This window comes from Myotis daubentonii, chromosome 21 (genome assembly GCF_963259705.1).
Source record: "Myotis daubentonii chromosome 21, mMyoDau2.1, whole genome shotgun sequence".
Classification (NCBI taxonomy): Eukaryota; Metazoa; Chordata; class Mammalia; order Chiroptera; family Vespertilionidae; genus Myotis; species Myotis daubentonii.
In genome coordinates, this window is record NC_081860.1 from 11,191,485 (window position 1) to 11,213,664 (window position 22,180).

The following is a 22,180-nucleotide window of genomic DNA, read 5'->3' on the forward strand; positions in this document are numbered from 1 at the left end:
GAGAGATAGAGAGCCAGAAACATTGATCAGCTGCCTCCTGCACATCTCCCACTGGAGATGTGCCGGCAACCCAGGTACATGCCCTTGACCGGAATCGAACCTGGGACCTTTCAGTCCCCAGGCTGATGCTCCATCCACTGAGCCAAACCGGTTTCGACTCAAACACATTCTTTAAAATATATATATATATATATATATATATATATATATATATGTATATATATATATATATATATATATATATATATATATATATATATATTGATTTCAGAGAGGAAGGGAGAGGGAGTTAGAAACAGTGGTGAGAATCATTGATCAGCTGCCTCTTGCACGCCCCTTACTGGGGATCGAGCCCAGAACCCGGGCATGTGCCCCTGATCGGAATCGAACCCGGGACCTTTCAGTCCGCAGGCCCGATGCTCTATCCATCGAGCCAAACCAGCTCGGTCTCCAACACATTCTTGTCCTCATCCTCTGCTTGGCTTACAAGTCTGGTGCGGAGAAAAAAAATCACGGCAAACTGCTAGTACCTGGCAAATTTTGTCCTGGACACGAATGGTGCGATCACAGACAATGGCCATCATTTCGCAGCAGCTTAGCTTTCGAAGCATTTTCTCACTGCGGGAAGAAGAGCTACTGAGTGTATGTTTCCTCACCCATCGTTTCCTTCCTCTTCTGCCGATGCTCTTCAAGGATGCAATGCATCGGAAACGGCCTGCGGGCGGCGCTGCGGGGACCGGAGGCCTGGTGCGTGGCGCCTCGCAGCAGCCAGGTGCCCGCGAGCCGAGCCGGGAGCGTGCGGGGGTGGCGGGGGGCGGGCGCCCGTGGCGCTCGGGGCAGCCTTAGGAGAGGAGCGAGGGAACGGGCCGTTGGGGCCGGTTCGCCGTGGGTAGGCGGCCGTGGAGGCAGCGCAGCGACCGCTCGTGTTTTCCTGGCGTGGAGGGGTGTGGGGGGGAGGTCAGGGGGAGGGGGGCGCAAGGGGAGGGGAAGGGAGGTTGGGAGAGGGCCGCCGCCTATCAACTCTATGTCAAAGGATGCTGCTAGGATGTGCTGTTTCCTTTGAATACACATCATGTGAGTTTCTTTTTTATTTATTCTTTTTCCGATATATTTTTATTGACTTCAGAGAGGAAGGGAGAGGGAGACAGAGATGGAAACCTCAACGATGAGGGAGAATCAGGGATGGGCTGCCTCCTGCACGCCCCCTACTGGGGACCCAGCCGGCAACCGGGGCACCTGCCCCTGACCGGAACCCAACCCGGACCTTGCAGTCCGCAGGCGGGGGCTCTATCCACTGAGCCACACCAGCCAGGGCCACCTGCGTAGGATGGATTCCTCCACGTGGAATTGCTAAGCCTCTTGGGCTCCGCGCCTGTCACTTTGACAGGGATTACCCGGTCGCTCCCTGGGGAAGCTGAACCAATTGGCACGCCCTCCGACAGTGCCTGCTGGGGCCTGTTCGCCACAGCCTGCTGCTGACAGGGGCTCCTCACCTCCTCCTTGCCATTGCCAATCTGATAAGTGAAGCTGGTATTCAGTGTGCTTGCAACTTTCCTTAGTATGATGCATAGGGTTTAGCTATTTAAGTCTAAAGTAAAAAAAAAAAAAATACAGCTAAAACCCAAACAACTCCATCTGCGCTCTGGCCTGTCCAGTCTATTTAGACCGGGCGCCAGGTCACACCAGCCCCAATCCAGAGGCCGGGCGGGCGTGGCCGGGCAGGAGATGGGAGGCGAGGACCCCTTGGGTTCCCCTCACCACCACCACCACCCCCATCCCGCCCTCACTCCCTGCTGCGGAGCTCCGCCCCGAGTCCGCCCCTGGCCGGCCTGGGCGGAGCTCGCGGGCCAGTGGGAGGTGCAGCGCTGCCTGATTTATTCCGGTCCTGGAGCAGGAGTGAGAGCCCGCGCTCTGTCTGCACGTCCCGATCTTCAGTCCGGCGCCGGGTCCCCCACTTGTGCGCAGCATGCCGGGCCCCCGCCTGCTGGCCGCGCTCTGCGGCGCGCTGCTCTGCGCCTCCGGCCTCTTCGCCGGCTCTGGTGAGTGATCGCGCCGCCCTCGCCCCTCCTCTCCGCTCGGAAGTTCGGCGCGGCGCCCTCCCTCCACCTCCACTGTTGACAAACTTGGGCTGGGAGCCTTCGCGGGGCCGAGGGGCGACCTCCCCCCGGCTGCGCCTCCGCTGGCGGCCGCGCTGCGCTCGGCCTCTCCCGGCGTCTCCGCACCGGGGAATTTTGGTCGGCGAGAGAGGCTGGGGCGCCGGGCGGTGGCTCGGGACACGGGGTGACAGCCCAGCCATCCCCGGGGAGGTGGCTGCAACACAACAAAGGAATCCGCTGTGGAGGGCCTCTCTTTCCCCATCTGTATCATGAGGCCATTGCACTGTGACCGCCCTGCGCGCGCGCCTTGCAACTGCAAGTTTCTCGGACTCCGGTCCTGATCAGTCTCCGGCCAACTAACTTCCCTCCCGGGCAGCGAACTCCCTCCCAAGCTCTGGCCGCAGGTCCGATCCTTGGAGATTTCCGCCCGCGCGCGCGCGCGCGCGTGGCGTGGCGCGGCGCTCACCAGCGATAAGAGGAGGGAGGGCGGGGAAGTGGGTGGGATGCCTGGGCTCTAGAGGATTCCCAGGCTGGGGAAGGCCTCGGAAAAGGGCTGCATCCTGCTGCGGCCGGCCAGGCTGGCTTCCTGTCCGGACTCCTTCCGTGGCCTTGGTCTGCTGTTGTATCTCCCCTGGTCCTCCTCCCCAGCCCAGGAGGCCTCCCTCCACCAAACGGGCCTCCCGCAGGCGGGTCCTGGGATGCCCTATCCCCTTGGCTGCGGGGCCCCGCAGTCCTCCTCCTCCAGGACCCGGGAAAGGAGGTGGGTGGGCAACCCCTTCAGGCGGGGCGCCCCCTCCATCACTTCCACGACTGACTGAAGCCAGGGGGTGGGCGGGTCACAGAAGAGGCCTGGCTCTGCCATCCGTGACAGTCTGACCCCTGACCCCGCGCCTGCGGCAAGAAGCCTTTGAGGGCATGCCAGGCTCCCACGCACTGGGGAGCTGGTGGCTCCCCTCAGTAACCCTTAGAGACCTGGGTCTTGTCCCTTCCCGTTCCTCTCAGTCCCCGCAGCCTGGAGAAATGTACCAAAAGGGCAGGACCCTGAAATCCCAAAGGTGGTTAAGTTAGTCGGGGTGGGGTGTGTGTGTGGGGGGGTGATCTGGCTTTTCCTGGGACGGGGAAGTCCCCAGGCTGCTGTGCCCCAGGTGAGTCAGTCTTGGGCCTCCAGGGGAAGGAGGCACCCTGTCCCCATCTTTTCCCTTTTCCCCCCCTGGACCACGTGGCCGGGCAGCCACCTGGGAGGGCGAGGAAGCGCAGTTGGACTTTGCTGGGACCGGAGCCCAGGACTCTGGCCATTACCAAGGCCCTGTCTGTGCCCGAGCCGCCAGCCGCCGCCCGCCAGGTCAGGGGAGGGGATTAACCTGCTATTTAAAGCCAGTGACTAATAGCGCGTGGGGAGCCGCCTAAGCTCCAGAGAAGGCCTGTGCAAAGGTGGAGTTCTGAGGGCTCCGTAGCTCATTAACGGTATTCCCTTCCCTGCAGCCCGGCCCGGCTCGCGGGGATTTTGGGGTTCCAGGAGGAGGGCCCTCCAGCCTGGCATGGCCAGACTTTCGGGGAGGAACAAATGTTTCTCGTGTCTTACCCGGAACAGGTGTGGGGCCCGGGGGAGCCCCCCGGGAACGCTAAGGTCAGAAGCCCCTCCTCCAGGCCTGGCTCACCCCGTTCACCAGGGTAATCGTGCACATCGGCCACCCAGGCAGGCCCCCAGCGGAGGCTGTGATGTCCTCACCAGCCCTCCTCCCGCGTCTGAGGTCCTGGTCCAGTGTGTCTCACATCCGCCTGCCCTCCTCACCCCCTCTGCCTTCCTTTCTCACCTGGAGGCCTGGGGCAGCGACCCCGATGCTCTCCTGGTCCCCTAGATCCCCGATCCTGTCACCTGTCCACCCAGCAGCCGGAGGGATCTTTGTGTCACTCCCAAGTGCCTCCCCAGCCCAGGCGAGGCCAGCCCAGCTCGGCAGATCACAGTTCCCTTCTCGGAATTGGAACCAGGGTCCCCATCCCCCTGTCCCAAGTGAGGATCTCTGGTTTGCTTATTTCCGGTGGGGCATGGTAGGGAGGCTGAAGGAAGGTGATGAGCCCTAGGTGTGCAAGTAGAAAAGTCTAAAGTTGCCATTCATACTGTCCCTTCCAGTCTGGTCCCAGCCCACCTGGTTAGCTGTCTTACTGGTCTCCCAGTGTACCCGGCTCTCTGTGCTTCTACCTTTTTGTTTTTTGTTTTAATAAATAGATTTTTATTGATTTCAGAGAGGAAGGGAGAAGGAGAGAGAGAGAAACATCAATGATGAGAATCATGGATCGGCTGCCTCCTGTATTGCCCCCCTTGGGGATTGAGCCTGCCACCCGGGCATGTGCCCTGACTGGGAATCGAACCATGACCTCCTGGTTCATAGCTCAGTGCTCAATCACTGAGCCATGCCAGCCGGGCCTGCCTTTCTTTAGCATGTCCTCTCCTCATTCCCCTGCTTGGTGCACCCCTCACCCCGTCTTTTAGAACCGCAGTCTCCCTGGCAGAAATCACTGGAAAGTGGCCCCTTGTGTAGGCTCACGGGGCCCGTCACCCCCATTCACTGGTCCCCTTGACGCCTTGAGGCCCGGGCTACGCCTGATTTCTCTGTCTCGGGGGCCCAGCACTTACGTACATGGTAGTGGGCCCCCCAAGCATTTACTGTGCGAAGGAATTTGTTCCTGAGCTGGAGCTGCCGCTGCAGGTGACTTCTGTGACTCCATCGAGTGCCTGAACGGTGGGACCTGCCTGTCACAGGACGAGCTCCCCTTCTATTGCCTCTGCCCAGAAGGCTTTACGGGGCCCATTTGCAACGAGACTGAGAAAGGTACCTGCCTCCCTCCACCTCCCCTCGCTCCCAGTCGCAGTCCAGGCTGCTGGGGTGAGCCGGTCCGCCTCCCTCCGCCTCCCCTCGCTCCCAGTCGCAGCCCAGGCTGCTGGGGTGAGCCGGGTCCGTGTTGCAGTGGGCAGTGTCCCCCACACCTGTCGGTTGTCAGGCAGCATTTCCCTGGAACCCGCCCCGTCCCCCGTCCCCAGTCCCCCGTCCCCGCGAGCCCCTTGCAAAAGCTGGGTGCTTCCTTGATTTGGGCTGATCCACCCACACAGGACCCTCCTTGGCCCCAGGCTGGCTCTGGCCCCACCAGGCAGGGTGTGGGGGGGGGAGGAAGGGAAGGCCTGGGAGAGGGAGGTGGGCAGTGGGCGGAGCTTAGGCAGAGGGTCCCTTTGGGCTAGGTCCAATGGTTGCTGTCTGTCTCTTTGCTGTCTGCCTCCGCCAACCCCCTGTCCACCCCCCCCCGTCCCCTCCCCCTCTTTCCTGATCACCTGCCCATCTGACCTGCCTCCTCCTACCCAGGTCCCTGTTTCCCAAACCCCTGCCGCAATGATGCCGAATGCCAGGCGCTTGATGAGGAGGCACTCCGTGGCGATGTCTTCCAACAGTATGTCTGTGAGTGCCAGCAAGGCTACACGGGCGTCCATTGTGAGAGCAGTGAGTATCTGGGGCCTGCCCCGTCGGGGGGAGCGGTGGGGGGGTGGTGGTGACCCTGAGCCACAGTCCTGGCAGCCAGGCCATGTCTGGTGTCATTAGCCCCTGTGTCAGGGCCTCCTCTGGGTAGATTGAGGGTAGGTCAGAGCCTATGTGAGGCCATAGGTTGGGGGCGGGGTTTGGTTGCTCCTCTCCTGGCTTCTTTCCTGGGGCTGCAGGCCAGGCCAGATGTCCCTGCAGGGGGAGTGAGGGGGGATGGTGGCCCCTGAATCGTGCGAGCGCCGTTTCCTGGGTCCCCATGAACCAGATAAAGAGCATCAGGGTTAAGTGTTGGGGGTTTTCTTTCTTTTTTGTTTTGTTTTTGTTTATAGACTTTTATTGATTTCAGAGGGGAAGGGAGAGGGAGAGAGGGATGGAAGCATCAATGATGAGAGAGAATGATTGATTGGCTGCCTCCTGCACACTCCCTGCTGGGGATCGAGCCCTGAACCCAGGCATGGGCCCTTGACCGGAACCCAACCTGGGACCCTTCAGTCTGCAGGCCGATGGTCTAACCACTGAGCAACCCGGCTCGGGCAAATGTTGGGGTTTTTCTACCAAGAGGGGAAAACAAACACATTTTTCATCTTTTGGAGCCCGGGAGGTCAGTCAATGAAGCTTGGGCCTCAGGGCCTGACAGCTCCTGGCCCATGTTTGACCTTCGGCCTCATTATGGAGGTGAGGAGGGCGGGGCCTGGGGAGGCTGGGCTGGCCCTTTACATCAGCGGTTCTCAACCTGTGGGTCGCGACCCCTTTGGCGGCCGAACGACCCTTTCCCAGGGGTCGCCTAAGACCATCCTGCCTATCAGATATTTACAGGACGATTCATCACAGTAGCAACATGACAGTGATGAAGCAGCCACGAAAATAATGTTATGGTTGGGTCACCACGTGAGGAACTGCATTTAAAGGGCCAGAAGGTTGAGAACCACTGCCTTACAGTCAGAGGCCCAGCATAGCCGGGCACATGCAGAAAGCCGGCCTGCTTGCTTACCCGGCAGAATGGCCCTGGGTGGGCCCAGCTGACACCGCCCGCCGTGGCTCTCCTGGCCTCCCTCCTGGTCAGGTGTGAAAAGTCCACGCCCAGGCCCAGGGGTGGGTGCGGGGGTGGGGCGGACTTCTGCAGTCCTTTGTGTCTGTCCCTGAGCATCCTGGGCAGGGGGCAGGAGGTGGTCCTCAGACAGACGAGGGGACACGGCCCTGTCGGGGGAGCCGGTTAAATGATGCCCTTCACCTCACAGGCATGGGCCCTGGGCTGAGGCCAATGTGTTTGACATCCTGGGTGCAGGAATGTGTGGGGAGTGTGTGTGTGTGGGGGTGAGGGGGGGCTCGCCACGCAGACAGCCGTGGGTGGGGGACAGGTGGGCCCACTAATTACTGTGCTGGGCGCCGAGGTAACCATGGGTGTGTGCCTGAGTTGGAATTACCCACCTAGCCTCCTGTGCCTTCTGGCCTGGGGTCTGCCCTAGACGGGTGGCACCTGGGCGAGGCAGGAGGCGTCTACAGAGGCCGAGCAGCCCCCCCCCCCCTTTTTTTTTTTGTTAATCCTCACCCGAGGCTATTTTTCCATTGATTTTAGAGAGAGTGGAAGAGAGAGGGAAAGACAGAAACATCGATGTGAGAGAAACACATGGATTGGTTGCCTCTTGCTTGTGCCCTGACCAGGGCCCGGGCCAGGGGAGGAGCCTGCAACCAAGGTACATGCCCTTGACTGGAATCGAACCCGGGACCTTTTGGTCCGCAGGCCGATGCTCTATCCATTGAGCTAAACCGGCTAGGGCTGCAGCCCCCCCTCCTTGTTATGTGCTATGTTTCCTGGGAGCCTACAAGGATCCCACAAGCCTCAAGAACGCATGTTTGAGCCCTTAAGGGGGCAGGCACATGGGGTGTGAGGATAGGCTCAGCCACTGGCGGCTCTGACCCTGGGGCCCCACTTTGAACCCCATTCTCCCTGCGTGAGCCTGGGGTGCGGCGGTGTAGGGCGGCCTGAACCTGGATTCTCTGCTGGGAGCCAGGAGAACGGCTCACCCCTTGACCACTTCGCTGGGGTGATGGTGAAGGCATGGGGCCTCGGCCAGGGGCGGTTGGGCAGGTGGCTGGGGCAGGACCAGCAGTTGGAAAGGGCAGAGGGTCCGAGAGAAATCAGAACGGCCTTCAGGTCCCACCAGAAAACTCGTGCCATATGGGGTTCTAGAAGACTCCACACGCATTTGCTTATGGGTGTGCTTATTGCTTTATGGGCAGCCCACTGCCATCTGAGGTGCCCCTTCTCCCAAAGCCGTCCTGGGGGGGCCAGGGGCGGGGCTGGGTGCAGTGGTCCTCCTGATAGGACCCTCCAGCTGTCAATCACGGCAGCCTCACGCGTACAGACCTGGGTGCTGTGCTTGCGTCCTCACCGCGCACTGCGCACCCTTTCCCGGTACCTCCTCTTGGGCCTCCTTGTCCCCTGTGGTCTCTGTTCTGGGTCGTTGGCAGAGGCCACGCCGTCTGCCTTCCTATTCTCTCGTCCTCTGGGTCCCGCCTGCGAGGGTGGCCACCCGACTGCCGTCTCCCTCCCTGCAGGGTGCGCCATGCCCCTGGGCATGGAGACAGGGGCCATCGCTGACCGGCAGATCTCCGCCTCGTCCGTGCACTGGGGCTTCATGGCTTTGCAGCGCTGGGCCCCGGAGCTGGCCCGCCTGCACCGCTCGGGCATCGTCAACGCCTGGACAGCCAGCAACTACGATCGGAAACCCTGGATCCAGGTATGGAAGCGGGGGGCTGGGGGGGGGGCATGATGGGAGGAGAAAAGGTGAGATGAGTGTGCCTGCATTTGGGGGTCACTGTGGGAGGGTTCATCAGGGGGTCCAGGTATCAAGGTAGCAGGTTCTTCCAGATCAGTGGTCGGCAAACTGCGGCTCGCGAGCCACATGCGGCTCTTTGGCCCCTGGAGTGTGGCTCTTCCACAAAAATACCGACTTCTGCGCATGGGCCACGAAGTTTCAATCGCGCTGTCCGTGTGCGCCCGCATGTGGTATTTTGTGGAAGAGCCACACTACAGGGGCCAAAGAGCCGCATGTGGCTCACGAGCCGCAGTTTGCCGACCACTGCTCCAGATGAAGTGCCTGTAATGGAGGGCAGCCTTGGGGGGCTTGGAGTAGGTGGGCGGGGGGAGGGGGAGCCGAGCCCAGGCTGTGGAGGGGCTGTTTGCACTGGATGAGGTCTCTGGGGGCCTTGTCCATCCTCTGGGCTTCCCAGAGCACTGGGTCCCCAGTCCTGAGAGGGTGGGACGAGAGAGACTCCATCCACCACTTATCCTGCTTGCACTGCCCCTGCTCTGGGTGGGGGGAGAGGAGGAGGTAGAAGGGACGCGGGAGTTTTAAGTGTCCCGTCCTGCCCACCCTGGGTCCAGGTGAACCTGCTACGGAGAATGCAGGTGTCGGGCGTGGTGACGCAGGGCGCCAGCCGCGCAGGCAGAGCCGAGTACGTGAAGGTGTTCAAGGTGGCGTACAGCCTCGATGGGAAAAAGTTCAGGTTCATCCAGGACGACGCGAACTCAGGAGACAAGGTGAGGAGGCCTGGGCCGTAAGGAGGGCTGTGGTCAGCACCCGGGGCCCCCACTGAGGCGAGGGTAGCCTGGGTGATTGGCCACGAGGGGACCGGGGTCTTCCAGGTCATCTTTGCTGCCAGAAATTGGAAACCCAGATTATTCCCATGTTTTGTGGTTACAAGTAAATCGCCTCACTTTATTTATTATCATTATTATTTTTTTTTCTTATCCTTTGGATATATACCCAGAAGTGGGATTGATGGAGCGTATGATAGTTCTATTTCTAATTTTTTTAAAGGTTTTTATTTTGGTGTTGTTGTTAATTCTCACTCAAGGATATTTGTCCATTGATATTTTAAAAAATATATATTTTATTGATTTCAGAGAGGAAGGGAGAGGGAGAGAGAAACATTAATGATGAGAGAGAATCATGGATCGGCTGCCTCCTGCACGCCCCACACTGGGGATGGAGCCCGCAACCCAGGCATGTGCCCTGACCGGGAATCGAACCATGACTTTCTGGTTCCACACCTGCTGGGCTCCATTGATTTTTTTTTTTTTTTTTTTTTTTTTAGAGAGAGTGGAAGGGAGTGGGAGAGACAGTGAGAGAGAAACATTGATGAGAGAGAGAGAGAGAGAGGCAGAGACACATTGATTGGTTGCCTCTGGGGCCAAGGATTGAGCCTGCAACCTAGGTACGTGCCCTTGACCAGAATGGAATCTGGGACCCTTCAGTCCATAGGCCGATGCTCTATCCACTGAGCCAAACCAGCCAGGGCAATAGCCCCACTTTATAGATGAGAATAGTGAGACTCAACAGTGACCTGTTGCGGGGGGTGGGGGGATGCTGGGGGGTAGGGGAGCTGGGGTGCACTCTGAGCCTTCAGCGCCACCACATACAGCCGTGCAGGTGTCAGGCTCAAGGATATCACTAGCAGGTGAGCCCATTCACCACGGGGACATATGTTTGTGTGCTTCCACCTGTGGGAAAACTGTTACAATAAAACGGCTTGAGAAAGGAGTGTCTTTTCCGAACTCGCACAGGCACCCTGTAGATTGATAGGTGGCCCTGTGTGCAAGACGGGGGTTCGTGCCCGGGCACCGGGATGACCAAGGAAGGTGCGACAAGGGGGATCTTGAGGGCGTGGCCAGGGGAAGGGCCGAGTCCCTGCTAAGCCCACCTGCCCACCCCCTAGGCCCTAGGAGGAAAGGGGCAATCCCAGGAAGGGGGCCTGCCCCCATTGACCGTCCCTCTACTCCAGCGGTTCTCAACCTTCTGGCCCTTTAAATACAGTTCCCCATGTTGTGACCCAGCCATAACATTATTTTCGTGGCTACTTCACAACTGTCATGTTGCTACTGTGATGAACCGTCAAGTAAATATCTGATATGCAGGATGGTCTTAGGCGATCCCTGGGAAAGGGTCGTTCGACCGCCAAAGGGGTCGCGACCCACAGGTTGAGAACCGCTGCTCTACTCTGTGTGTGTGTCTCTCTCTCTCTCCTAGGTATTTACGGGGAACGTGGACAACAATGGCCTGAAGGTCAACATGTTTGACGTCCCTCAAGAGTTGCAGTACGTGAGGCTGATGCCCGTTGGCTGCCACCGGGGCTGCACCCTGCGCTTTGAGCTCCTTGGCTGCGAGGTGAATGGTGAGTGCTGGCTGCTGGGGTCCGTCCCAGGGGCTGGCCTCTCTTCTCAGCCAAGCTGAGCTGGGCAGGGCTGCAGCAAGGCCCAAGGCCCCGGCTCACTCAGCAGAGGCACACGAGAGGGGTCACCCGGCCGTCAGCAGCCCTGCCCGGGTATGATCCTCTCTGTGCCAACCCATGGCATTCTGGTGGGGAGAGGACAAAAGAGACGCCACTTCCGTTCTCACAGTATTGTTACTGAATTCTGATTTGTCCACTGCTTGATTCCCAGTGCCTAGAACGGTGCCTGGATAAATACTTGATGAAGGAGTGAATGAATGAGGAAAGTGAGGCCCAGATAAATTGTTAGTGTTTTTTAAAAAATATATTCTTATTTATTTCAGAGAGGAAGAGAGAGGGAGAGAGAGTTAGAAACATCCATGATGAGAGAGAATCATGGATCGGCTGCCTCCTGCACGCCCCACACTGGGGATCGAGCCTGCAACCCGGGCCTGTGCCCTGACCGGGACTCGAACCGTGGCCTCCTGGTTCATAGGTCGATGCTCAACCACTGAGCCACGCCGGCTGGGCAAATTATTAGTATTTTTAAAAAATATATTCTTATTTATTTCAGAGAGGAAGAGAGAGGGAGAGAGAGTTAAAAATATCAATGATGAGAGAGAATCATGGACTGGCTGCCTCACTGCATGCCCTTGACTGGAATCCAACCAGGACCCTTCAGCCTGCAGGCTGATGCTCTATCCATTGAGCCAAATGGGCTAGGGCCCAGATAAATTATTTATCAGGGGCACACAGCTGGCAGGCATTAAAACTTGATCTAGATCCCTGGGTTTCTGGCATCTACCCATCCAGTACTTTTACTCTCCACACCCCCCGCCCCTCCCACCCTGCAAAAAACTCCAGTTTGTCTGCATTTAAGAGAAACAGAAGCTTCTAGGGTAGCTGGTGCTTCCTGCTGCCATTTCCAGAGACAGTCCCAGACAGAGGAATGGGGGACAAGAAAGGGACGGGTTTCCTCTGAGCCAGGAAAAAACCGCGCCATTGGGGGAGGTCAGGGTGCAGGGGGCTGGGCCGCCTAGCTTCCCTGTCTCAGCTCAGCTGTTTTCTCTGAGATCCAGGTAGCGGGTCCCGCTTTTTTGCAACCACAGTGCCACCTGCTGGCCACTGGCGGAACTGCAGGGCTTGTAAGGCCGATTGCCTTTCTCGTGTTACCCCAAGACCCACCCTTTGCGCCCCCTTTCCCTTCCGTGGCACTTCTTCCTGTGACCCCCATTTCAGATACCACCCAGTACCATTCAGAGCTGACGTCTGTGTGCCTGGCTGGGTTTAGTTTTTTGTTTTTTTTTTAAATATATTTTATTGATTTTTTACAGAGAGGAAGGGAGAGGGATAGAGAGTTAGAAACATCGATGAGAGAGAAACATCGACCAGCTGCCTCCTGCACACCCCCCACTGGGGATGTGCCCGCAACCAAGGTACATGCCCTTGACCGGAATCGAACCCGGGACCCTTCAGTCCGCAGGCCGACGCTCTATCCATGGAGCCAAACCGGCCAGGGCTAGTTTCTTTGTTGTTTTTTTTTAAAGTGTGAACTTAAGTCTGTGTTCCCAGGGCCACTTCCTTTTGAGCCTAATTGTGTAAGTGGGGAGTTAACGAATTGCCTTCTGGGTGCAAAAGGTGAAGGGATTAAGTTAAAAAGAAAACTAAACAAAACACTCCTCGACACAGACAACAGTATGGTGATTACCGGCGTGAGAGGGGGGTGGGCAGAGGGAGAGGAGGGTGAAGGGGGGATAGACGGGGATGGGAGGAGACTGGGCTGTGGTTGGTGAACATACAACACGATATGCAGATGCTGTGTTACAGGATCGTACACTTGCAACCTAATTTTATTAACCAGCGTCACCCCAACACATTCAATACAAATTATTTTTTTTTTAAAATATATTTTATTGATTTTTCACAGAGAGGAAGGGAGAGAGATAGAGAGTTAGAAACATCGATGAGAGAGAAACATCGATTAGCTGCCTCTTGCACATCTCCTACTGGGGATGTGCCCGCAACCCAGGTACATGCCCTTGACCGGAATCGAACCTGGGACCTTTCAGTCCGCAGGCCGACGCCCTATCCACTGAGCCAAACCGGTTTCGGCCATTCAATACAAATTAAAAGAGAAAAAGACGTTGCCTTCTGCCCAAAGGAAAGCTGGCCGTCGGTAAAGGGCAGAGGCAGTTTCTGGGGGTCCCGACTCTGGGTCCCGTCCTTGGAGTCCCTTCCTACTCACTGTTCTAGTCTGAAGCCTTAGGCCAGCGGTTCCCCGCGTGGGGCACACGCCCACAGGGGGGCAATCTGATTTTTAAGGGGGGGGCAATTCCAGAATGAGTTTTTTTTTAAAATATATTTTTATTGATTTTAGAGAGGAAGGGAGAGGGATAGAGAGATAGAAACATCAATGATGAGAGAGAGTCATTGATTGGCTGCCTCCTGCACACCCTCCCCCCCCCCCCATGGGGGATCAAGCCCACAACCCAGGCACGTGCCCTTGGCCGGAATCGAAACTGGGACCCTTCAGTCCGCAGGCCGACGCTCTATCCACTGAGCCAAACCAGCCAGGGCCGAGAATGAGTTATTAACAGTGAATGTTTTGCATTTCCTCTGGTTCTAGGGGCCTCATAGACAGTCTATAAATAGATATGGTGGCATATTTATGCATTTCAGTTCTCTATTCTATACTTTGAAACTGTATTTGCTGTTTTTTCCTATCACTTCCTATTACTATTTTTTTAAACAATTTCTTAGTGATTTCTTCCTCCGTCCTTCCACTGTCCTTTCGTTCTTTTATCTTTCTATCTCATGGATGCCATGTTCTTTGGAAGCTTGTTTAGACCAAGTTCATGGCCTTTGAGGCTTCCTCCACGTACATAGGAGCTCACTTTTTGAATAATAAGAATTACAGGTCCTGGGGGGCATAGGATGTTAGAGATGCTAAGGTGGGGCAGGGCCACAGAGAGGTTGGGAAGCACTGCCTTAGCGGTTTCAGTTGCCTGTTCGGTCCTGTCCCAGCCGGCTCCCTTCCAGGCCGAGACAGGCTGAGCCTGGCGAGCCGAACAAGCGAGGGTGCCCTGTCTCCTTCCCTGAGGGCTGGGCCATCTCCTTGCCCTGCCAGCCATTCCAGTCGGCTGGCTCTCCAGGCCCACTGCCCCCCCCTCCCCCCCAGTTACCCCAAGGGAGACCAGCTGTGGACTGGGGATCCCGCCAGATGTGAGACACACCCATCCCTCCCCTGGGAGCCTTCAGCTATTCTGAAGGCCACCTGAAGGTGCACGTGACTAGTAGAAAACAGCCCGGCACATGCCTGAGTGTTTGGGGCAGGCCTGATTGAAACCCAGGCCCCTTCCCGAGGCCCGCCCTCACAGGCCTGTCGGACAGTATGCCAGCTGTCGGGTGTGGAATCTTCTAGACCAGTGATGGCGGACCTTTTGAGCTCGGCGTGTCAGCATTTTGAAAAACCCCCACTTAACTCTGGTGCCGTGTCACATAGAGAAATTTTTTGATCTTTGCAACCCTAGTAAAACAAAGACTTCTATTTTTGATATTTATTTTATATATTTAAATGCCATTTAACAAAGAAAAATCCACCCAAAAAATGAGTTCGCGTGTCACCTCTGACACGCGTGTCATAGGTTTTCGCCATCACTGATCTAGACGCCGACAGAGGGTCTGCTGGGCAAGGATCAAGGTTGGTCCCTGAGCCCCAGGAGTTCTGACTTTCTCCGGCTGGCAGTCCTGTTCACGGCTCTGGGTGGGTGTGTGGATGGTGGAGACGATGTCACAGCGTGGCGTGGCAATCAGGGGTTTGTGTGTGTGGCTTAGCACAGTGTTTGTCTCTCGGCCTCAGTTTTCTCGCCTGTCAAATGGGGTGGCTAATATCTTCAGGTTTCTGTGTGGGAGATGAATTGACCGAAGTGAGCACTGAATCAGTGAGATGGCTGTTACTCGTGTCCTGGATGATCATCCCAGGACTCAGCAGTACTGTAGGAGTGATATAGGAAGTGCTGAGAGTCCAGAGGAGGGACAAGTCCTGCCCCAGTGAGGTGGTCAGGGCAGGCTTCTTGGAGGAGGTGTCTCACAGGCAGGCCTTGAAGGAGGGTGGGAAGTGGTGGGTCGATCAGGGCCTGCCCTGGTGCAGAGAAGGAAGAGTAGCAGGTGATCGGTGAAGGGCAAGTCGGGTAGGGGTGGGAGCTGAGGGCAGGTGGCTGAGGGAGGAGTGGGCGGGCGGGCAGTGAGAACGAAGGATGGTTAATTTAATTTTTAAAAATATTTTTATTGATTTCAGAGAGGAAGGGAGAGGGAGAGAAACATCAATGATGAGAGAGAATCATCGATCGGCTGCCTCCCGCACGCTCTATGCTGGGGACCGAGCCCGCACCCCAGCCAGACACACCGATTGGGAATTGAACCCTGACCTCCCAGTTCACAGGTCGATGCTCAACCACTGAGCCACACGGGCTGGGCAGGACGGTTGATTCTAAAAGGCAGGAGGAGCTGCTGTCCCAGAGGATGCCAGGGGCTGGTGGGATCCACACACTTCTCCCCACCTCGTTGCCTGGTGCTCACACCCCTGGGAGCCTGGGGACCCTAGCTCTACCATCCCCCCCTTGTTAGCAGGATGTGATGAACCCCTGGGAATGAAGGACAGAACCATCCCTGACAAGCAGATCACGGCCTCCAGCATCTACAGGACCTGGGGCCTGAGTTCCTTCAGCTGGTACCCCCACTACGCGCGGCTGGACCAGCAGGGCAAGTTCAACGCCTGGACCGCGGAGAAAAACTCTGCCTCCGAGTGGCTGCAGGTGGGCCCGGCTCTGGGGGGGAGGGGGGGGTGCGGAGGGGGCGCTGTCAGGTCTCTGGCGGCGGCCCAGGCTTCCGCTCCCCAAGAGGGAATTTCTGAAAAGTCTTGTTTGTTGGCTGTTTTCTCCTGCCATGTACCCCACCTCCCTCCTGATTCTGTACGATCAGCGGGAGAGCAGGGGAGCTCGCTGCTGCTTCAACGGAGGCCTGCAGCCCTGGGGTAGAAAGGATGTGTGTGTGTATATCTGTGTGTGTGTATCTGTGTGTGTATGTATCTCTGTGTGTGTCTGCGTATATCTGTGTGTGTGTCTGTGTATATCTGTGTGTATGTCTGTGTGTGTCTGTGTGTATGTCTGTGTGTGTCTGTGTGTATCTGTGTGTGTATGTATCTCTGTGTGTGTCTGAGTATATCTGTGTGTGTGTGTATCTGTGTGTATGTCTGTGTGTGTCTGTATATCTGTGTGTGTGTCTGTGTATATCTGTGTGTGTGTATCTGTGTGTGTGTCTGTGTATATCTCTGTGTGTATGTATCTCTGTGTGTGTCTGGGTATATCTGTGTGTGTGTGTATCTGTGTGTGTGTCTGTGTATCTGTGTATGTCTGTGTATATCTGTGTGTGTATGTATCTCTGTGTGTGTCTGTGTATATCTGTGTGTGTGTATCTGTGTGTGTATGTATCTCTGTGTGTGTCTGAGTATATCTGTGTGTGTGTGTATCTGTGTGTATGTCTGTGTGTGTCTGTATATCTGTGTGTGTGTCTGTGTATATCTGTGTGTGTGTATCTGTGTGTGTGTCTGTGTATATCTCTGTGTGTATGTATCTCTGTGTGTGTCTGGGTATATCTGTGTGTGTGTGTATCTGTGTGTATGTCTGTGTGTGTCTGTATATCTGTGTGTGTGTCTGTGTGTGTGTCTGTGTATATCTCTGTGTGTATGTATCTCTGTGTGTGTCTGGGTATATCTGTGTGTGTGTGTATCTGTGTGTGTGTCTGTGTATCTGTGTATGTCTGTGTATATCTGTGTGTGTGTGTATCTGTGTGTGTGTCTGTGTGTGTCTGTTTATCTGTGTATGTCTGTGTGTGTCTGTATATCTGTGTGTGTACCTGCGTGTGTGTATCTGTGTATATCTGTGTGTGTATCTGTGTATATCTGTGTGTGTCTGTGTATATCTCTGTGTGTGTGTGTCTGTGTATCTGTGTGTGTGTGTGTCTGTGTATCTCTGTGTGTGTATCTCTGTGTGTGTCTGTGTATCTCTGTGTGTGTATATCTGTGTGTGTGTATCTCTGTGTGTGTCTGAGTATATCTGTGTGTGTGTGTATCTGTGTGTATGTCTGTGTGTGTCTGTATATCTGTGTGTGTGTCTGTGTATATCTGTGTGTGTGTATCTGTGTGTGTGTCTGTGTATATCTCTGTGTGTATGTATCTCTGTGTGTGTCTGGGTATATCTGTGTGTGTGTGTATCTGTGTGTGTGTCTGTGTATCTGTGTATGTCTGTGTATATCTGTGTGTGTATGTATCTCTGTGTGTGTCTGTGTATATCTGTGTGTGTGTATCTGTGTGTGTATGTATCTCTGTGTGTGTCTGAGTATATCTGTGTGTGTGTGTATCTGTGTGTATGTCTGTGTGTGTCTGTATATCTGTGTGTGTGTCTGTGTATATCTGTGTGTGTGTATCTGTGTGTGTGTCTGTGTATATCTCTGTGTGTATGTATCTCTGTGTGTGTCTGGGTATATCTGTGTGTGTGTGTATCTGTGTGTATGTCTGTGTGTGTCTGTATATCTGTGTGTGTGTCTGTGTGTGTGTCTGTGTATATCTCTGTGTGTATGTATCTCTGTGTGTGTCTGGGTATATCTGTGTGTGTGTGTATCTGTGTGTGTGTCTGTGTATCTGTGTATGTCTGTGTATATCTGTGTGTGTGTGTATCTGTGTGTGTGTCTGTGTGTGTCTGTTTATCTGTGTATGTCTGTGTGTGTCTGTATATCTGTGTGTGTACCTGCGTGTGTGTATCTGTGTATATCTGTGTGTGTATCTGTGTATATCTGTGTGTGTCTGTGTATATCTCTGTGTGTGTGTGTCTGTGTATCTGTGTGTGTGTGTGTCTGTGTATCTCTGTGTGTGTATCTCTGTGTGTGTCTGTGTATCTCTGTGTGTGTATATCTGTGTGTGTATGTATCTCTGTGTGTGTCTGAGTATATCTGTGTGTGTGTGTATCTGTGTGTATGTCTGTGTGTGTCTGTATATCTGTGTGTGTGTCTGTGTGTGTGTCTGTGTATATCTCTGTGTGTATGTATCTCTGTGTGTGTCTGGGTATATCTGTGTGTGTGTGTATCTGTGTGTGTGTCTGTGTATCTGTGTATGTCTGTGTATATCTGTGTGTGTGTGTATCTGTGTGTGTGTCTGTGTGTGTCTGTTTATCTGTGTATGTCTGTGTGTGTCTGTATATCTGTGTGTGTACCTGCGTGTGTGTATCTGTGTATATCTGTGTGTGTATCTGTGTATATCTGTGTGTGTCTGTGTATATCTCTGTGTGTGTGTGTCTGTGTATCTGTGTGTGTGTGTGTCTGTGTATCTCTGTGTGTGTATCTCTGTGTGTGTCTGTGTATCTCTGTGTGTGTATATCTGTGTGTGTGTATCTCTGTGTATGTCTGTGTGTGTCTATATATCTCTCTGTGTGTGTGTCTGTGTATATCTCTGTGTGTCTGTGTATATCTCTGTGTGTCTGTGTATATATATGTGCGTGTCTGTCTATCTGTGTGTGTGTATATCTGTGTGTGTGTATATTTGTGTGTGTGTATATATCTCTGTGTGTGTATATCTGTGTGTGTGTATCTCTGTGTGTATGTCTGTGTGTGTCTATATATCTCTCTGTGTGTGTGTCTGTGTATATCTCTGTGTGTCTGTGTATATCTCTGTGTGTCTGTGTATATATATGTGCGTGTCTGTATATCTGTGTGTGTGTATATTTGTGTGTGTGTGTATATCTCTGTGTGTGTGTGTCTGTGTATATCTGTGTGTCTGTATAAGTGAGTGTATGTGTACGTGTCCCGGGAGCACTTCATGCTGAGGGGTTAGCCGGGGCCCCGACTCTGAAATGTGAGTTCCGTTGCAGTGAATTGCCTCATTGTGTCTGACAAAGTTGGTGGTACTTACTTTTTATTTTTTATATTTTTATTGATTTCTGAGAGGAATGGAGAGAGAGAGAGAGAGATAGAAACCTCAATGATGAGAGAGAATCATGGATCGGCTTCCTTCTGCACATCCCACACTGGGAATCGAGCCCGCAACCCGGGCACGTACCCTGACTGGGAATCAAACCGTGACCTCCCAGTTCATAGGTCGACGCTCAACCACTGAGCCACGCCGGCCGGGCATATTTATGCCCATTTTACAGATGAGGAAACTGAGGCTGTGAGGCCAACATCCTCCCTGACAAGCGGCTTTCCCCAAACTGCACTTCCTGTCTCAGCGTGTCTGCCTTTTCCCACTTTACCGGAAAGGGTGCAAGCGAAGACAATGTGGTTGATTTTATTTTGTGGTTTTTTTTCCCCCCCTGTAGATCGACTTGGGCTCTCAGAAACAGGTGACCGGCATCATCACGCAGGGGGCCCGAGACTTCGGCACCATCCAGTACGTGGCGGCCTACAAGGTGGCCCACAGTAACGATGGCCTGAAATGGACCGAGTATAAGGACCCGGGGGCTGAGGGCAGCAAGGTGAGTGTCAGCCGCCCGCCCCTGGCCACTCCACGGTGCGGTGCCCTGCGCGTTGGGCCTCTGAGGGGAGGGGGGCCAGCCCGGTGGCCTTCCTGACACCGTCTCTGTCTCTAGATCTTCCCAGGCAACTTTGACAATAATTCCCACAAGAGGAACGTGTTCGAGACGCCCTTCATGGCTCGCTTTGTGCGCGTCCTGCCCGTGGCCTGGCACAACCGCATCACCCTCCGGGTGGAGCTGCTGGGATGCTAGCTGATGGGACCGGATGGCCTGTTCTCCTGACCTCCTGTGGTCCTGCCGCCTCCTCCACCCACCGCCCGCCTGATTGTAGTGCCGTGGGGGGGCGGGGAGGGGGGGGGTGAAGATGTCAGTCACCTCTCCCTCCCTCTGTCCTCCTCACACCTCACCTCCCACACGCCCGCCCCACCTCCCACCTGCCTCTGGCGCCCAACCCTCATGCCAGGTGAGCCGCAGGCAATTCCTGGCCCTGCCAGGACTCCCTCTTCTACACTTGATCTTGCCAAAAGGCCGAGAACCATGTTCTTAGGCGCTGTGGGAGTTGAGCAGGTCTGGGATTCCAGCCTCTGTCGCCAATAGCCCGCCTCCCACCCCCCACATTCCCATGGCCCTGGAGGAAGGGCCCCCAGGCGCCAGGCTGGAATAACAGATGCCTGCTGCTCAGCCTGGAGCCATGATGCAGCCATTCCCGATGCCGCCACCAGCCCTCTGACACTCCCACCCACAACCTCCCTGGAGACCCCTCTTGACCCTTGAGCTGCAGCCTAGAAAGACAGCAGGGGCTGGGGTGGGTCCATGGACAGACGGGGAGGAGGTGGGCGGGCCTGGGCGGCCCCCCAAATGCACAGGCAACTTCCAAAATATATTTATGTCACTGCCTGGAGCTCTTGCTGCGTGGTTCTTCGTCCTCGTGCCGGTCCCCACCCTCAGCCTCAGTTTCCCCAGAGCCTCAGCGTGCTCCCCGCCTGCCCGACTCCGCGCTGCTTCCCAGCCAGAGGGAGGAGGAGGCTGCTGGGGGCCCACAGGGGGCCAGGACACTGCCAAGTGGGCACAGGGCCTCCTGGCTGAGCGCACTGGTTTCTGGGAGGCGCTGGCGCATCGGCTCCCTGGGCAGGGGCCATCAGGAAGTGGCCAGTGGGGGCAGCGCAGGCCAGCGCCTGGCGATCTGGGAAAGGGGCGGGCCACAGAGGAGGGAGGGACTGGGCTGGATGGAAACGGGGGGGTGGATGAAACCACCCTAGTTTTGGAGGCCTCGGGGCACAGGAGGAATTTTCCAGTGCAAAATTGGGGAGCCAGGCCGCGATCCACAGAGGAGGCGCCTCGCCCCTGGGCGGCAGGTCTGACCACACGGCTGCCAGAGGGAGGGTGTGGCTGTGCTGGGGCCTCACCAGGGAAATTCGTCTGGAAGTGGCTCCTTCCTCGGAACCGGCCTCGCTGGGGCTCGTTGGCTGGGCAGGGACAGAATAAGGGGCACAGGCCGAGGGCTCCAGATGAACGGGGTTGTGGGGCTCCCCTCTGCTGGGGGTCCCCTGGCCCACCCACTCCTTCCTGTGTCACTCTCGGATTGGGTTTGGGGCCATTGATTTCAGAGAAGAGGGAGGGGGAGAGAGACAATCATCAGTGATAAGAGAGAATCATGGATGGGCTGCCCCCTGCACACTCCCCACTGGGGATCGAGCCCGCAACCCGGGCATGTGCCCTGACCGGGAATCAAACCCTGACCTCCTGGTTCATGGGCCGACACTCAACTTCAGAGCCACCCCAGCTGGCCTGGAGCCAGTCTTTCCTCATGGTTGCTGGCCACGGGACTCCCTCCAGGGAGCATTTCCTGCCCCCAGCTCCCACCTGCTGCTCAGCCCTGCCCCTCCCGGGGGCATTAAACTCACTTTGCTGTCACCAAGCTGGCCTTCCCTGTGGTCCATCCCTCTCCCCACACCTGTGGCCGTCAGCACCCGGGCCTGTGGGCCTGCCTCTCCCAGGAGTCCGGTCTCCTTTATGGTCCTCCTTTATGTTTATGTTATTTATTTTTTTGTTATTCCTCACCTGAGGATATTTTTCCATTGACCTTTTAGAGAGAGTGGAAGGGAGAGGGAGAGACAGACAGAAACATCCACGTGAGAGAGACGCATCGAGTGGTTGCCTCCTCCTGCACCTGCCCCGACCGGGGGCCAGAGCCCGCAACCAAAGTACGTGCCCTTGACCGGAATCGAACCCGGGACCCTTCAGTTCACAGGCCGATGCTCTATCCACTGAGCCACACCGGCCAGGGCGGGTCCTTGTTTAAACGTAATGAAGTGATGAGGAGCCTCAGGTCTGAGGTTGGACAGCCTGGCCCCGAGGAACGATCAATAATGAAATCTCTGGGCCTTAGCAATAAGAGGGCCGACTCCATGGCCTCCTGGGGACTAAGGGAGGGGGGGGTACCCATGCAAAGTGGGGCCCATGGGAGGCCTCAGACCCTGGGCATCCTGGTCAGAGAAGCTTGCAAGAGTGTCCTGATCGGTACCCGTGTTCCACGTATCTCCCCTCCAACCCATCCTGCACACTGTGGTCAGCCATCTCTTCCTCACAGAGGAACCGTCAATGGCTCCCTTTTGCACATCAGGCCTGGCCCTCCCTCCGGTGCAGGCAGCCCCAGTCACTGCAGCTCTGCATCGGCCGTGCTCGTGCTCCCCGCCCTCGTGTGTAACACACACAGGCAGGCATGCACGCGTGTGCACCCAAGCGGGGTCTTGGCGTGTTTAGGAAGAGGCTCTGGGCTCGGAGACCCCGTGGCCCACCCCCGCAGTGGTTCTCAACC

The 22,180-nt window shown here is 56.0% G+C and overlaps 1 protein-coding gene across 4 annotated transcripts; it reads left to right on the plus strand.

Annotated features, from left to right (window-relative positions):
* Window positions 1-1,857: 1,857 nt before the first annotated feature.
* On the plus strand, window positions 1,858-20,263 carry MFGE8 (milk fat globule EGF and factor V/VIII domain containing). Of its 4 annotated transcripts, none has more exons than XM_059678369.1 (9): window positions 1,859-2,039; window positions 4,805-4,927; window positions 5,453-5,587; window positions 8,186-8,367; window positions 9,015-9,170; window positions 10,660-10,804; window positions 15,467-15,654; window positions 19,207-19,362; window positions 19,477-20,263. In XM_059678369.1, exons 1-9 carry the CDS (start codon window positions 1,967-1,969, stop codon window positions 19,612-19,614), a joined length of 1,296 nt encoding a protein of 431 aa, XP_059534352.1. In that variant the 5' UTR covers window positions 1,859-1,966; the 3' UTR covers window positions 19,615-20,263. The 4 variants fall into 4 exon arrangements, with proteins under 4 accessions (XP_059534354.1, XP_059534355.1, XP_059534352.1 ...); XM_059678370.1 differs by having other exon boundaries at window positions 15,470-15,654; XM_059678371.1 differs by lacking the exon at window positions 4,805-4,927 and having other exon boundaries at window positions 1,858-2,039.
* Window positions 20,264-22,180: the final 1,917 nt, after the last annotated feature.

Coding starts and splice junctions, on each gene's coding strand:
- MFGE8 (XM_059678369.1), top strand. CDS start 1,967: ATGCCGGGCCCCCGCCTGCTGGCCGCGCTCTGCGGCGCGCTGCTCTGC. Junction 8,368..9,014: donor ATCGGAAACCCTGGATCCAG/GTATGGAAGCGG, acceptor CCCTGGGTCCAG/GTGAACCTGCTACGGAGAAT. Junction 19,363..19,476: donor CGGGGGCTGAGGGCAGCAAG/GTGAGTGTCAGC, acceptor CTCTGTCTCTAG/ATCTTCCCAGGCAACTTTGA.